Source organism: Prunus dulcis, chromosome 8 (genome assembly GCF_902201215.1).
Source record: "Prunus dulcis chromosome 8, ALMONDv2, whole genome shotgun sequence".
NCBI classification, from domain to species: domain Eukaryota; kingdom Viridiplantae; phylum Streptophyta; class Magnoliopsida; order Rosales; family Rosaceae; genus Prunus; species Prunus dulcis.
The window spans coordinates 12,480,583-12,496,803 of record NC_047657.1 but is presented as its reverse complement, the minus strand read 5'-3'; the positions used below and the strand labels follow the sequence as shown (position 1 = coordinate 12,496,803).

Below are 16,221 nucleotides of genomic sequence, written 5' to 3'. Positions count from 1 at the left end.
TTGGTATACAAGAAAACTCAGTAGCCCAAGTTTTAATATCATCTCGCAGTTTATTATAGTGCACTCGAAGACACGTTGCCATGTTCTTGTTTCAATAATTCTCTCCTTTTCAAATAAGGTGAAGTCACAAATTTTTTTTTTTTTTCAAAAGCCTTCTTTGACTGCAGAGATTGTTGGTGAACAGAGTTAAGTGTGCTTTCTTCCTGAAATTTCAGTGGTGTGGTTGTTGAAGAATGGTTTAGTTTATAACATCTTAATCGCAATGAACAAAACTATTGAAGAAGTTAGTAAATTTTGTAAAAGTTTGAGAGTGTTTGCTAGTATTATAGATGATTTTTCAGAGAGAGCAGTGAGAGGAATGGAAGAAGAGAAATTTGTAAAACTGCTAGATGCACATTCTTTTTCCTCTATTCAATCACGCACACACACAAAGCATGAAGTACATGACCGTTAGCCTTAGCTAGATGCACACACATAATATTGCATCTCAACCTTACACTTGTTATTTTCTAAGACAAAGTGAATACACAATGAAATACTAGGCTAATTAACACTGAGGTCAAATTAGCTCAATGCTTATACACTAACACTCCCCTTTAAGCTTTGAGCTGATAAAACTCCTAGCTTATCTCTAAGATAGTTGAACCTCTCCTTTGGTAAAGCCTTGGTAAAGATGTCTGCCACTTGATCTTTAGTAGGACAATAAACCAAATCAATAACCCCTTGTTGTAGAGTATCCTTGATGAAATGATACCGCCTGTCAATGTGTTTTGTCCTTTGATGAAACACTGGATTTTTAGTGATGGAAATTGCAGATGTGTTATCACATTTCAGAGGAGTAGCATCTGCTTGTAATTCACCAAAATCTTCCAAAACAAATCTAAGCCAGATTGCTTGAGTTATAGCCTCTGAAGCACTAACATATTCTGCTTCAGCAGTTGAGAGAGCTACACAGTTTTGTTTAACAGAAGCCCATGAGAATACTCCACTTCCAAATGAGAATGCATACCCATATGTGCTTTTGCTATCTTCAATTGAGCATCCCCAATCACTGTCACAATATCCCACCAACACTGCTTTCTTGCCTTTCTCATACATCAAACCATAGTCTAATGTTCCTTTAACATACCTTAGCACCCTTTTAGCTGTTCCATAATGCTTATTAGAAGGACCATGCATATATCTAGCTAGCAAACTTGCAGCATACATCACATCTGGTCTTGTAGCAGTAAGGTACAGTAAGCTTCCTACAAGCTTTCTATAATTCTCTTCATCAGCAGCACCACTTCCATCATCCTTGATCAACTTTTCTGTGGCTACAAGAGGAGTAGACACAGGCTTACAGTCAGTTAAGCCAAATTTATTCAACAAAGAAGATGCATACTTCCTTTGGTGAATAAAGATGCTTGAATCTGTCTGAATCACCCCCATTCCTGGAAAGTGATGGAGAAGTCCCAAGTCTATCATTTCATACTTCTCTTTCATGTCTTTCTTGAACTCATTCAACATTCCTTGATTGCTTCCAGTGTACACTATATCATCCACATAGATGGATACAATTAGTATATCATTTTCTCCCGTTGTCTTAGTATAAAGAGTGGCTTCACTCAAGCTTTTCTCAAACCCACACTCAGCAAAGTAACTGTCAATTTCTCCATACCAGGCTCTAGGTGCCTGTTTTAACCCATAAAAAGCCTTGTGCAGTCTATAAACTCTATCTTCTTTGCCTTGAACCACAAATCCCTCAAGTTGCTCAACATACACTTCTTCTTTCAGCTTTCCATTCAAGAATGCTGACTTGACATCTAGTTGATATAACTTCCAGCCCTTTTGTGCAGCAAGAGCAATTAAGGTCCTGATTGTGTCCAATCTAGCAACTGGAGCAAAAGTCTCATTATAGTCAATTCCTGATTTCTGCACATATCCCTTATCAACCAATCTTGCCTTGTTCTTTTGCACTGAACCATTTAGATTCAGTTTGGTCTTGAACACCCATTTCACTCCAATAACTTGTTTGTCACTTGGTATGTTCACAAGTTCCCAAGTTCCATTTTTCTCAATCATAGATAGTTCATCCTCCATTGCTTTTATCCATGACTGATCCTGTGCAGCTTCTTCATACTTCTCTGGCTCCACAATGCAGAGATTGCATTGTGCCAGAATATCATTTATGCTTCTCCACTTAACTGGTGTATGATCATAAGGTTTAGTGATCTCAGCAGTGTCATGGATATTTCTCTCTTGTTCTTCAGCTTGAGGAGAGCTGCAAGGACTAGCACAATTGTTGTCTACTTCTGTTACTTCATGTAGACTGAAATCAATCTCAGTTTTAGATTGATCTTGAGTATCTGTCTGTGCTTTCCAGTTCCAGGTCATACTTTCATCAAACACAACATCTCTTGACAGAACCAACTTCTTAGTGAAAGGATCAAATACCCTGTACCCCTTTTCACAAACAGCATATCCAACAAAAACTCCCTTTACACTCTTAGCATCCAGTTTCTGCCTTGTTTCTGTTGGTACATGGACATAACAAAGTGATCCAAACACTTTGAGATGACCAATACCTGGTTTTCTGCCACTATATGCTTCAAATGGAGTGATATTTTCCAGTGCCTTGGTGGGTGAACAATTTAAGAGATACACAGCTGTGTGAACAGCTTCTGCCCATAGAGAGTAAGGCATATTCTTCTCATGAAGCATTGCTTTGGCCATTTCCACCACAGTTCTATTTTTCCTCTCCACTACTCCATTTTGTTGTGGAGTATAGGTTGTGGTTAGTTGTCTTTGAATGCCACCTTCTTCACATAATTTGCTGAATTCACTAGATGTGAATTCACCTCCTCTATCACTTCTCAAACACTTCACTTTGAAACCACTTTGCAGTTCTACCATGGATTTAAACTTTCTAAAACAGGTTATTGCATCTGATTTATACCTTAGAAAGTACACCCAAGTCATCCTTGTGCAATCATCAATGAGTAGCATAAAAAATCTGTTTCCAGCTATAAATTCAGTCTGCATTGGACCACATAGATCTGTGTGTATCAGTTCCAGAGGATTTCTTGCTCTCCAAGCCTGCCCTTTAGGAAACCAGTCCCTATGTTGCTTGCCCAATTGACATCCCTCACATACACCATTAATTTCTTCCAGATATGGAAGACCATGAACCATACTTTGGTCTCTTAACTGTTTGAGACTTCTGAGATTTAAATGGCCTAACCTCTTATGCCAGATCCAAGTGCATTCAGTCACACTAGCCCTTAACGCAATCTGATCATTTTGCATTAAAGATAAAGGATNAACACCTATTATTTTTCATCTTGACCTTGATAACCAACTTGTCAAGTGAGGGGCCATCAAAGATGCAGCACATGCCTCCACCAAATAGCAAATGGTACCCATGTTCATCCATTTGACCAACGCTCAACAAATTCTCCTTTAATCCAGGTAGAAACATGACTTTTCTAATGTATTTCTTGCCAACACTAGTTTCAATCACCAGTGAGCCTATGCCTGCAACATCCACCAAATTTCCAGTAGGCATCTGCACCTTTCCACAAACATTTGTCCTTATATCAACAAGCAATTCTGCACTTCCAGTCATGTGGTTGCTACAGCCACTGTCAATATACCAGTTTCCATTTATTTTCACATCAGAAATGACACTATTGGCAAAGAATAGGTTTCCAGTCACCTCAGTTTGATTGACACAGTTGGCCTTTTGAGTAGCCTTACCTATGGTGCATTCCCTAGCCAAATGTCCAAACCTATCACAGTTAAAACATTTAGGCTTCCCCTTATATCTACACTCACCAAAGTGAAATTTGGAGCACACCTTGCACTGTGGTTTAGCAGCATCTTGAGTTGTCTGTTGTGGTGAACCAAAACTGTGATTTGGTGCATAATGGTTCTGCTGAGGCTTTCCTTTCGATTCCCATGGTTTTCCCTTAGGATTCCAATTCTTTTGAGACTTAGAATGATTCTTGCTTTGTTGCCCTTTTGAATTCACAGAAAGATAGGCAAATGCCCTTTCAGTGGTGTCCACATTATGTAGATCAAACCTTTGTTCTTGACTTTTCAAAATAGCTACAACTTCCTGCAATTCCACAGTCTCCAAACTTTTGGTATTTTCAATAACCAGACAAATAGGGTCATATGGCTTGCTAAGGCTAATCAACACTTTCTGAACAAGTCTCTCATTAGTCAGAATCTCACCAAATGTTTTCATTTGGTTTATCAAATCATTTAGCCTAGTCAAATAGCCAGATAAGGTTTCATCATCTCTCATCCTAGCATACTCAAATTCATGCCTCAGATTTTGTAATTTTACAGACCTTATCTGATAACCACCATGGTACTCTCCATACAACAAATCCCAAGACATTTTTGCTGTTCCAGCATCAGCTGTTCGTGGGAAAATCTGATCTGAAACCGCAGTCTGAATAATGCCCAGGGCCTTAGCATCTTGCATATAGACAGCTGCTGTTTTCTCATCAACTTCCTATTCTGAGCCTCCTTCAACCTTCTTCTTTGAGTCTGAGATCGAAATCCCATTTTCAACCAGTTTCCATAACCCGTGCGACTTGAAGATCGTCGTCATTCTAATTCTCCAGAATTCGTAATTCTCACCAGAGAAGATCGAAGTTCTTACTTCAGAACTTCCAGATCCAGCCTTCTTTTAGCTCAGATGAAATGAATCACAAGTCGAAAACTGATTTTGCAAACATTCTGCAACTTCGCCTGAGCTCAACCAAACTTAAGTAGAGCTCAATTTCTTATGCCCAGACCTTAATCGATCGAACCTGGCTCTGATACCATGTAAAAGTTTGAGAGTGTTTGCTAGTATTCTAGATGATTTTTCAAAGAGAGCAGTGAGAGGAATGGAAGAAGAGAAATTTGTAAAACTGCTCTGCTTACTCTCTATGTCAGAGAGCAAGGATATGTATATTCTTTTTCCTCTATTCAATCACGCGCACACACAAAGCATGAAGTACATGACCGTTAGCCTTAGCTGGATGCACACACATAATATTGCATCTCAGCCTTACACTTGTCATTTTCTAAGACAAAGTGAATACACAATGAAATACTAGGCTAATTAACACTGAGCTCAAATTAGCTCAATGCTTATCACTAACAAATTTCAGTGGTGTTGGTAATTAGATAGATAAAAAAACAAAAGACTAAATGTTTTTATGTCATCCTTGACAGCAAATGATGCAGAAACAAAAAAAATCAAACACATTCTTCTGCGAATATTGTAGTGTAAAAAATTTGTGTTGACATTAATTCTTCTATGTTACATGATTGTACAAAGAATTGATGTTAAATTCTAAAAAGAACCAAATAATGAATTTTCCTATTGCTGTTTGTACAACATTTGATGAACTACTTAAAAAAGCTTGCAACCAAATTCATCTATGGATATTCCCTCCAGACGAGATGAAGCTGATTTTGATGCAAGTTCTCTAAGCTGATATGAACTTCTTCCCAGTTGCATAGCAACCTTCATTTCAAACAACTCCCCATTTTCTCTTTTCTCCAAATCTTGTTCTTCAAGTGTGGCTTGAATTGTATCCTCCAATTTGTTGAAGAAGCCAGCGCAGTTCCTATACATCTCAAACACCATCCCAATTTGCCCACCATGCTGAAAAGCATTAACTGCGCTAGCCAATGACCCTGCAGCCACTGCCACTATGGCACTAGCTGAGCCCTGGCCCACAAAAGCAGAGCCAATGGCTGCAGCCCCAGTTAGCAAAGGGCCTGAGATTGCCAAAATCTTGTTGATCTTCAACACCAAGCTCCCCAGTCTCTCATAGTCTTCTATGTCTTTCGTCTTCACCACTTCAATAATTTCCCTCATTTCCTCTTCAAGTTCAGCACTCCACCCATTAATCTTTCCCATCTGGGAGTTGGGTTTGCTTGGCTTTTGAGATTGAATATTTTTAGGCCACCAAACAGCTGGCTCAAATTTTTTAGGGAACTTTTCAAGCATGGCTCCAAGCAAAGGAAGTGGGTAAGCTTTGTCAAGTGCCAAGACCTTCTCCATAGTGTCCTTCACATCTTGTTCAGTAGGTTCATGAAGAGCAAGCATGGTTTGGATTTGGATCTGGAGCTGCTTGAACAATCTTGTGGCATTGCGCTGTTCCTCAGCGAGCTGCGAAGGCTGGAACTTGTTCATCACAAGAAGCATTCCGGAGGCTGCAGAGAACAAAAGAGTGGAGGAGATGTTCAAGGCCGAAACGGACACTCCAGCACCCGCTGCAGTGCCTGCAATTCCAGCCATGAGTGAAGCTGAGAGAGTGATCATGTTGATGGAGTTGAGAAGAAGCGTGTTCCAGTTGTCGCGCCACTCGCGAATGTTGTTGTGCATCTCAACTCTGTCTGCTACGGCTTCTAAGATTGCATAGAGCTGAGTTGTAGCAGCTGTAGGAGTTGCTGGAATGGCAGAATGGTTATTGTATGAATCATTATCAAGGATATGTTTTGGTTCCCTCAATTGAAGTCCCTCAAGCACCAGCTTCGTTGCTGTTTTTGGGACTGTGAAGCGGACTCTTGGGAGCTTGGGGACATGGATAGCAGCATTGGTATTTGATCTCCTTGAAGAAGAACAGCATGAAGAAGAAAAAGAAGAAGAGAAAATGAGAGTTGAAGTTTGCAAGGACGCCATTTAAACTTGTTGGGTTTTCTGGATCTCTTTGGTTGTGAAGTTAAAGAGTATTGAAATCAAAGAGGATCTGAGTTTTTCTCTTTGGTGCCTTTGTTGTTGTTGTTGTTGTAGGAGGAGAGAAGAGTTTGAGATGAAAATGGAAGGTCCAATTTGGTGTTATTTATAGTGGGGAAGCACAGCTGAAACTGAAGGGAAGGAAGAGGTCAGATTTGGAAAATATTGACTGGCTTGAACAGGCAGAGAAGACTCAGCCCATTGGCTGACCTGCAGCCTGACCCATTCCATTATTTTTAATTTTCTCTGTTCAAGATTGGTCAACTAAGGCTTCATGCTCTCTCTCTCTCTCCCACGCAAACATGTAATAGCGATAGCCTACGTTTGCTTGCGTAGTACTTCACCTTGTCGACAATTTAATAAGCTGCTAGCAACTTGCAAGTTTGTGACCACCTGTTTGATTGAAGTGGTCTCTTCACTGGGTTTTCAAACCTCAACATTATATTATAATCTTCTAAATGTTTGGTCTTTCTTTTTTGGTACACTTGTCCCATTCCCATCCTTGTCACTTGAATCAATAGTGGTGTTGCTTCTATTAGTGCTTTAAAATATGTTGAAAGGAGTTGCTCTTTAATATATATATATATCATTTTCAAGACTCAATTTGTAAGGATCATCTTATGTAATTATAATATCACAATTATTTCACAAAAATACAAGTCACCAAATACCATGTTAACATCTTTTCATTGTCAGAATTAAATGAAGTTGATGAGTAACCTAAAGCAGTAATTATTTTTGTTTTCTAGCATTGTATGTTACACACAAATCACACATAATATAACAAAACAAAATGTATTAAAATAGTATAACCAAATTGTGTAAGGTAAAGTAGGTTTAGGCTTGCATACTTAATTTAGGCAAATTTGTCTGGGTGGTTAGCTTGCCCCATTGCAGCTAAATTCGAGTCCTCTTTTTTGTAAGTTAGGATAATTTAGAATAGTTTAGATGGTTGCTTGTATTTTTCAAAAAAAATTGGAAAAAATGACAGAATAATACAGCAGAGCTGATCCGTGAGAATGTTATAAACTCTTGTATTTTGTTATACAATAAAACTCAGCACCCGGCTTAGATTCACATAAAAGACGATTTTAAGATAACCCAATACAATATTCTCCCTTCCCACTCCCTAGCGAATGACAAAAAAAATCATGTTAAAGTTTGCTTTAGATAAAATGAAAATGTTAGTTGAATGATAATTTGTTCATAGCTTCTTTGACTGCAGAGACTGTTTGTGAACAGAGTTAAATGTGCTTTCTTCATGAATCAAAAAAGTTTAGATTTTCATCGCTAAAGCATATTAAATGATGGAATAATACTACGGCGGAGCTGATCCGTGAGTACGTTATAAGAACTATACATTCCTGAACGAAATTCAATTGCACAATCGAATTTGTCACACAGAAATCAAATCGCTCAATGTTAGCAGACGGAACTTGTACAAACACAAATTTTAAAAAACCATTAATAAGAAACCCTATTTTGTACTTATGTATGAAAACACCAGTTAGAACAACTCACATGGATACAAGCAGAAGAAGCTAAGAACAAGAAGCCATGAAAAAAATTAAAAAATTAAAAAAAATCTGAGTAACAATGACAAGCAGCTGAAACGCAGCATTAGAGCGAATCCCGTAGGTACAAGACTGATGACAATGTTAACTCTCATATACAAAGGGTACGGCAGTATTATCATCTCTTGCCAGAGAGACTGATTGAGCTGACTTTCATGGGGGTTGCCACCACCAGTGGAGCTTCCGGGGAGTCTGTAAAAGCAAAGTTGTCGTGCATGAAACGACTCTCCACGATGGACTCATCCTTCAACAGAATCTTGTAACAGTAACAACTCTTAAGACCTTGCTGATTCCTGTAGCATTCATGGGCACTGTTCTTCACCTGCTGAAAGTCCCATACCACGCTGAACTTTCCCACTGTTGCAACTAGGTGACGCTCTTGTTTACCATTTTCAGTGACCTGTAAACAGACATTACAAGTTTTCAGCACAATAAAGAAAGCTAATGAATGCATCTTCTATTTTCAAAATCATGGCAGAACTGTTTGGTACTTGTTCATTTTACTTCTATATTTTCGATTTTGATGATTCTCCCCTTCTAATTATATTTGGAAGAGATAAGTAAATGATAGTTTTCTATTCCATTCTATCAGTTTTATAAAGCTATATAACTCTAAAAATACCACAGAGTTTTCTATGGACACTTTTTTGCTACAGGTCTATGCCTAGGAGAACAAATACAGGGCAACGAGAGAAGAAACATAAAATCCAGCCTATATCTATGGAAATGCAGAACTTACGTAGCATTCCTCAAAAATTCACATTTTAATGCAAGTGTGAAAGCTAATGAATGCACCTCAACGCTAGTTCAATGCTTGATCTCATTTTCGAAAGAGTTTGAACCACAACTTTAAATTTGATGCACTTATGCAAAATGCAGCTAGCACACAGTGTATTACCGTTCACCAAAACAATTCCTCTGCATTAATCAATTAAACAAACTAAATTGAATGATTTACATCTCATATCTATATCTAATGAAACAAGTCTTGCCGAACTGCTATTGGGGAACAAGAAAATCCACAGCAACCCTATGCTACTGCAGCAGAACCTATAGTTCTAAAGCCCAATATGATTGTTCTCACAGTATGATGCACTGCAAAACAAGCCATTGGCCTGATTTAAGAGTTTGAACATCATAAGAAATGAGAAGTCCAAGTAGTTAGTGTTAGCTTCTGTTTGTTCCTCTTTCTGTTTAGATGCCTATTCCCTAAGTTAGTTGCTTTTGTACAGCCAGTATCCATTTCATGACTTATGGTTAATCCCTTCATGATCTAAGGTTGTTGGCTAAACCCTTCACTATATAGGGAATTTGGTCTTGTATGGCCAAGTTAGTTGCTTTTGTACTCCAGTGCACGAAACAGAAAGAACTTCTATAGTTTGTTGAAACAACACTAAGAAATTTTTTATTTTTTTTCAGTAACAAACACTAAGAAATTTTCACTGCTACTGAAAATTGCTATATATTAGCCTACACTTAATACCAGGCAGACAAACAATATCATAGTATCGTTGTCAATGAAGCATGGGAGCAGATATCAAATAATCAACATTCTCCAATAACAAAAATTGAGATTAAGCTACCACAAAAATCAATCAAAAAATGGTTAACTATCTAATCGATGTATGAGAAACATCATAATATACAATAAGCATCTTAACACTTTCAAATAAAATCTGTAAGACAATTAACGCAGAAAAATCCACACTTTGTTTAAAGCAGATATGACAGTTCAAATATCACCGATGGCATTAGAGAGGAAAAGAAATGTATTCTCGGGCTGCACGCATGTATGAAATTCACGCCATATCAACAAGACTAGTCATGAAATTCTTCTGGCATGATAAGTCAAAATGATTTTCCAGAACAATAAATTCAAAAGTTCTCTGTTATGAAACTTTTCACCAATTAGACTTTTCATGTTGTCTAATTGCATTGAACGCTCAGACATTGGTGTTTCGACATTAGCATTTGTAGCACTGGTTAAGACACGGTTTAGTTATATTATGCCCATGCATGGTTACAGTATGAAACTAGTACAGCTATAACCACAATCAAACCAATAAAGCACATATTGATGGCAATATATCGTGAACCTATAGAAATTATCCAGGATATACAAGCATCTAGAAACACTATAGGTAGAATATGAAGCAATCTGAAAAATATGGAAAACATGAACATCGAAAAAATCGCATTCAAGACTCATTAATGTAGGTTGACATTTAATTTAACCAAGATATATGAAACTGAACTCTGTACCAACTGAAGAAAACATTAACAACAGAAGAACTCATTCAAGAGTCATTAATATAGATGGGCACTTAATCTAACCAAAATGACACTGACCACAATTTCCAATCCCTGTCATATACCTTCAAAAAACTTATTCAAGCATGCATATGTCCAAAAGATCTAAATATTGCAGCATTTAAATAGAGAATAAGTTGCTTACCCATGAGAAATGGCCACCGTGAAATCTATTGTCTGTGCCTGCCAAATGCGAGTCCAAAGGGGTGAGCTTCAACAGCCTGGGAGCTGGTATCTTGTTTCCAGCTCTACCACTAAATGCAGTCTTGGTCTTTCCATCTTTGTCAGTGAAGAGAGTGCATATAAGAACCAAATAAGTATCAGTTGTGCCTAACACCCACTTCCCATCATACGTTACATCAACATGGGCAATGGGGGAACCCAGCCCCGGAAACGCAGTCTTTGCCTGCCTCATGGAGGTCTTGGAATACAGCCTTATCTTCCCTTCCAGAGATCCAACAACAATAGACCCATCTCCAGTGGTAGCAAAGCACTGAAAATTGGTCCCTCGAGAAAACTGATGCCCCTGAGTCCAATTCAGCACGGGCGAATTAGCGGCAGCAATGTTCTGAACCATTCCTGCCCGATCACGCATATCCCACTGACAAAGCCTGTTATCATCCAAACCTAAAAAGGTTGATTCCGAAGGATCCAATTGCGACGCTTTAGTGTCATTAGTAATATCCCTCATTGTAATATCTGTTCCATCCTTTTGAAACTTCCATTCAGTGACAATCTTGCCGGTCTCAATATCAAGCTGTTGAATCCCATTAGCTTGAGGCTTCCCTTCCTTCAATGGACTCATAAGCAGCATATTAGTCTCGGCCCTCATTAACAGAGCCTTCTTGGGCGTCGATCTCCCTAAACTCGAGCCCCCGCTATCGAATTTCGCTACTACGCCCTTCCCATGAATCCCATGGTTGAAATTCCGATAAACCTGAACACCAGTGTCGTTCACCAAGAAGCTATTGTCCATTGCGCCAAGGGTTAAGCTCTGGACACCTCCATTGGCTGCCTCCTCGAACTCCTCCATCAAGTCCTGGCTGGGCCGGACCGGCGTAGCCGACTTAGGGCTTTGATCAATATCATCATAGTCCCAAGCCGAATCGTCTGCTGCCTCCGGCTTGGCCCACCCGAGAAACTCCTTGCCGTAAACCTTGACCTTGTTCTCCTCCGTGGCTTTGAATCCGTACACGTTCTCGAACAAGTAGTCCTGAAACTCCGTCACGAACCTCCGGTACTGCTCGTCGGTGTAAAATTTCAAAGCCCAGACGCCCTTGGACACGAAATCGACTCGGCGCTGATCGCCAAACATCTTCAATTGCATGTCGGTGGAAACCCTAGCTCGGACCTTGGACCCGACCTTCAGGACCCACTGTCCCTCACGGTCCGATCGAACGTCGTCCTCGTAATCATCGTCGCCGTCGACATTAATGGTCTTGACGAAAGAGTAAGAGGTCTTATCGGAGACAACCCACTTGGCCTTGGGAGTGTTGCCACCGATGTGGAGATAGAGCTTGACGGCGTTCTGGTTTTGCGCGGCAGAGGAAGAGGAAGGAGAGCCGTACTTGAGCTTGAGGGCTTTGAGCTTGGCGTCGACATCGTCGATGGAGGAGTCTAGGGTTTTGGATTTGGGCTTCGAGGAGGGTTGGTGCGGCTTCTCCTCGGCGTCGTCGTACTGGTCTTCGTCTTCCGAAACCTCTTCTTCTTCCGACTCGTACTCGTCTGAGTCGGTGATGTGATCCTCGCGGCTCTGAGAGGTTCCCATGGCTTTTGGAATTCGAAATTCTCAGAGCTCAGAAAGACAAATGGAGAATTTCGAATTTCGAATTTCGAAGATTTTGTTTGGGAAATGAAATTCGAGTATTGAGAATTTGGGAGCGAAAGAAATTGTACAGGTTTTGATTTTGTGGAGCGTTTGCAGAGTTGGCTGCTGACTCGGTTGCTTTTTTATATGTGCTTTGCTTTCAGCGTAGCGTTGATTCGACGTGGCCTTTGCTTCTTGGTTAAGGAAGGGATTGGCTGTAACGCGGGGTACATCTACCTTTTGTGAGAGTATATGCCACGTATGCGTTTGATTGATGTGATCGACCTCTCTCATCCCTTTTGTGAGACTATAATCCCTTTTCTGAGAGATTACTTTTAAAAGTTTAAAATTTGCTTTATGAACCGTTAGGATTAGTTGGTTAATCCTATCTTATCAAAATAAATAAATAAATAAATAAACTTATGATATGTTTACCTCAAATATGTGAAGTCTTGAATCAGAAAGTCACGAATAAATTAGATAACGAGTGAATATAAAAGAATATGTTTGCTTGATATTGGATTACACATTTGTGAGACCACCGACTTACACTTGTAGTAAACACAAACAAATTAGAAAATATATCAAATACTCATTACATGTAAGCAAATATGCTACTAAGATCTCTAGTTTAACTGACTACGTTTTATTTATTTACCATAGAGAGATTACTAAGCCATTAGTGCATGAGATAATGAGTTAAGATTAAGCTAGATTAAAGGTTCGATTCCCTTTCATTGTAATGAAAAAAAATATGAAGTACTTATTTAGCTCAAAGGTTGATGTTTTATTTCGTCATATTTATACATTACGAAGTATCATAAACATCGCATATAAAGATTAAAGTTTTTGTATTTTGTATTTTTAAAACAAAGATTATATTTTTCAATAGGACACGAGAATGAACTCCAAATTCAACAAAAGATTTTTATTTTTTTTAGGGAGCCTAAGCCCCTTTTTAAGATTGAATAAAGAGCCAAAGAACCTGAGATGAAATGCTATGGAGGATGTAGGGAAGGTGGTGTCTGGCTTCGATTCTCATTGTAAATAACAAAAAAAAGAATATTATACTAAAAGGTGGAAAGTGGAGCAGTATACAATGATCAATAACAAAACAAAATAATTAAAAGAAAGTTTTTAAATCAAAGCTTTCTTGGGTAATCATAACAAGGAATGTGGGCGAAAATCCAGCCAGCAAAGCAAGACACAAAGGGCTAAAGCAGCCAAACTACTAGCCCAATAGGCAACCAATTTGAGAAGCTTGCTTGCCTTACCAAAGCTTGGCAGTAATATGACCAAGTAGAGGCCATGAGTAAGAAGAACAGGAGGAACTGACCAAAAAAATAAAAGAACAGAGGAACCAGAAATGATCATAAGTTGCCTCCAAATCTCTAATTGGCATCCATAGAATAAAACTCGTTCTTAGATGGATTGTGGGAACAACAGGCTTGCGATCACAAATCCCGTTCCAAGAGCACTGCCGCTGCCAGTTATGGATAATGAGACTAACCCTAGCATCAAGAGCCAAACCCGAACTCAGGGTAGCAGGAGGACTCGTAAGAAGGTGGAAGAGGTCCCAATGGATGTCAGTTGTCAAACCACAAATTCAATTGGGACTTGTATCTAAATCTCTGATTTATAGATTTTTCTCCAATTCTAGAGCAAACTTGTGAAGGGTTAACAGCCCAAATGCTCATGCCCCTGTGATTATACTTATGCACCCATCTAGTCCAAATGTTGTCAGAATCGCTCACAACATGCCATAAGCGTCTAAGCATCAAGGGTTTGTTCCAAGAATGCAATGCAAGTACCTAATGCCCAGGCCTGCACTACTGAGTACTGAAGATATGCAAGTCTAAGACTGTCCAAGAAACCAATAATGATCAACAATTGAATTTTTCTCATACAAGCAATCTCACAACTAAACTAGTACCACGATTTCAAGCAAATTTTGTCATTGGTTCATTGCTGGGTATAGGTAGCATAATCACGTTTTCCAAATTTCAGCTTTGCCTACAAGTATACTTACCTATTACACCAGACAGTTGAACTTGCTAAAACAAGAATAGTAAGCCACAGGTTTTCTGTTTCCTTGGCCACCTTCAAATGAAGCTCTAAATTCCCAGAACATAAACCTCATTCTTCTCACAGGGCATCACGAGAGGCAATCCGGCAAGTAATGGCATCAGCAAGAGAAGATATCCCTAGTTCCACGCTAGTTATCTTATAGTGCTGAAAATAAAAAGTGTTGATGATCACTAACTAGAAACAAAAACACATTAAAACTAACTGCCGCTAGAAAAGTGATCAAGACTCAAGAGTGTACCTTTTGTATTTGGGCTTGGTCTGCTCTACCTCCCAACTCCTCCAAGTCAATCTCTTTTCCATTGATTAGTTTCTCTACTGCTTTCTGTTCAATCTAGTATTCAACACAAATTATGAAAGTCAGAATGGCTAACATTTTCTGATATCCTGAAGCCATGCAAGGCTTGATCTACTACACCTTTCAGAGTGATCTTACCTCATCAGAAGAAGCATTAAAACGAGCGGCAAGCACATAAGTCGAGCTTTCAGAGATGCCACATCTTTTCAACGATTCTGTGATCTAGTCACGTTCAAAGCTAGGGGTTACATATTTGCAGCATGAGAAAAATAAGCAACAGGCGGCCACAGATCATATTAGTTAATAGGTAGAAAATTACATGCTTGGATCCTGAGTAATTGTAAACAAGCTCAGAATGAAGAGTGCGCGTTGTCAGCGACTCTCGGGACTTGGCTACAAGTGTCTTATGTGCAGCTGCAAGCAAAGGAAAAACATCTGGTATCTGCTTCCATTGTGGGTGAAGGTAACATTAGCGAACTCAACAAGAAGGATCTCAGCAAAGAGAATACAACATTGAAGGAAAAAATAAAAAAAGGGATGGTTAAAGTATGGAATAAAACCAGTGAAGCATTCAGAAACGCGACTTCGGGGTCTAGTGTCCCAGATTGCATAGAATCAAGCAGCTCCCTACAAGATAATGACTTTACAACATAAGACAGATATATCACACATAAGTTTTGTTCCACTTCAATTGAAGTAGATGGGTTCATTCTTACTTCTGTTTAAAATTAAAACATCTTTCAAATTCAACTACAAATTCAATAACTTTCTTTTTCTCTTTTGGGATTGAAAATTAGATTTACAAGCGATGGCAATCTTGTTTGCAGTTAGAGCGATGTTAAGTACAGAGGCAATCATCGGTTCCCAAAAATTAATACATCGGAAGAAGAAAAAAAAACACTTGTTCTTACTGGCATGAGATAAGTGAACAAATTCATATCTATGTGCTAAAGAAATTATGACAACGAAATGCCCAACTTTATTCTCCAGCTTAACCAGGTTTTGATGGAAAATCCAGGGGAACGAAATTGGGTTTGGTGAATTTTCCATGAGAAAGCAATACCCAGTTGAGCTAGTTGCAATAGAGAGAGAGAGAGAGAGAGAGAGAGAGATATATATATACTTGGAGTTGGTGACTTCAGTGAAGAGAGCAAGAGAGAGAGTGTTCCCATTGACCTCAAACGCCTTCATGATTGCGTCTTCAAGCTGTAGGCTTTTGCACTGCAAGTCTGCAACAAAACAATTTAATTGAAGCTTACAATTTCTGGTGCGAATACATAATCAAATATATAAAAAAAAAGTAGCAAAAAAGCATCATGGGTTTTACCAGCAGGTGCCTATTCTCGGCTGCTGCTCTGCCTAGGGTTTTAGCACCAGTTTTGTCTATAAGAAGTCAAAAAATAAAATAAAGCTATTTTAA

The 16,221-nt window shown here is 39.0% G+C and overlaps 3 protein-coding genes across 3 annotated transcripts; all 3 read right to left on the bottom strand.

The window, feature by feature from the left end:
* Nucleotides 1-5,383: 5,383 nt before the first annotated feature.
* LOC117638155 (probable F-box protein At4g22030) lies at nt 5,384-6,773 on the bottom strand. The gene has a single exon (XM_034373272.1). The coding sequence runs from the start codon at nt 6,671-6,673 to the stop codon at nt 5,396-5,398; it is 1,278 nt and encodes a 425-aa protein (XP_034229163.1). The 5' UTR covers nt 6,674-6,773; the 3' UTR covers nt 5,384-5,395.
* Nucleotides 6,774-8,088: 1,315 nt separating this feature from the next.
* Nucleotides 8,089-12,655, bottom strand: LOC117636989 (protein CYPRO4). The gene is made up of 2 exons (XM_034371716.1): nt 10,757-12,655; nt 8,089-8,701 (listed from the first exon to the last, which is right to left on the bottom strand). Exons 1-2 carry the CDS (start codon nt 12,377-12,379, stop codon nt 8,420-8,422), a joined length of 1,905 nt encoding a protein of 634 aa, XP_034227607.1. The 5' UTR covers nt 12,380-12,655; the 3' UTR covers nt 8,089-8,419.
* Nucleotides 12,656-14,280: 1,625 nt separating this feature from the next.
* On the bottom strand, nt 14,281-16,184 carry LOC117637499 (EKC/KEOPS complex subunit Tprkb). Its single transcript, XM_034372403.1, has 7 exons — nt 16,129-16,184; nt 15,925-16,030; nt 15,362-15,428; nt 15,121-15,243; nt 14,940-15,023; nt 14,745-14,837; nt 14,281-14,650 (listed from the first exon to the last, which is right to left on the bottom strand). The coding sequence occupies exons 2-7, from the start codon at nt 15,990-15,992 to the stop codon at nt 14,564-14,566; spliced, it is 522 nt and encodes a 173-aa protein (XP_034228294.1). The 5' UTR covers nt 15,993-16,030; nt 16,129-16,184; the 3' UTR covers nt 14,281-14,563.
* Nucleotides 16,185-16,221: the final 37 nt, after the last annotated feature.

Bases quoted from the DNA above. Each gene is read 5' to 3' on its own strand.
- LOC117638155 (XM_034373272.1), bottom strand. From the start codon at position 6,673: ATGGCGTCCTTGCAAACTTCAACTCTCATTTTCTCTTCTTCTTTTTCT.
- LOC117636989 (XM_034371716.1), bottom strand. From the start codon at position 12,379: ATGGGAACCTCTCAGAGCCGCGAGGATCACATCACCGACTCAGACGAG. The intron at 8,702-10,756 runs GTAAGCAACTTA...GTCTGTTTACAG, and splicing joins ACGGTGGCCATTTCTCATGG to GTCACTGAAAATGGTAAACA.
- LOC117637499 (XM_034372403.1), bottom strand. From the start codon at position 15,992: ATGAAGGCGTTTGAGGTCAATGGGAACACTCTCTCTCTTGCTCTCTTC. The intron at 15,429-15,924 runs GTATATATATAT...ATTATCTTGTAG, and splicing joins ACTGAAGTCACCAACTCCAA to GGAGCTGCTTGATTCTATGC. The intron at 15,024-15,120 runs GTAATTTTCTAC...GAACGTGACTAG, and splicing joins ATTACTCAGGATCCAAGCAT to ATCACAGAATCGTTGAAAAG.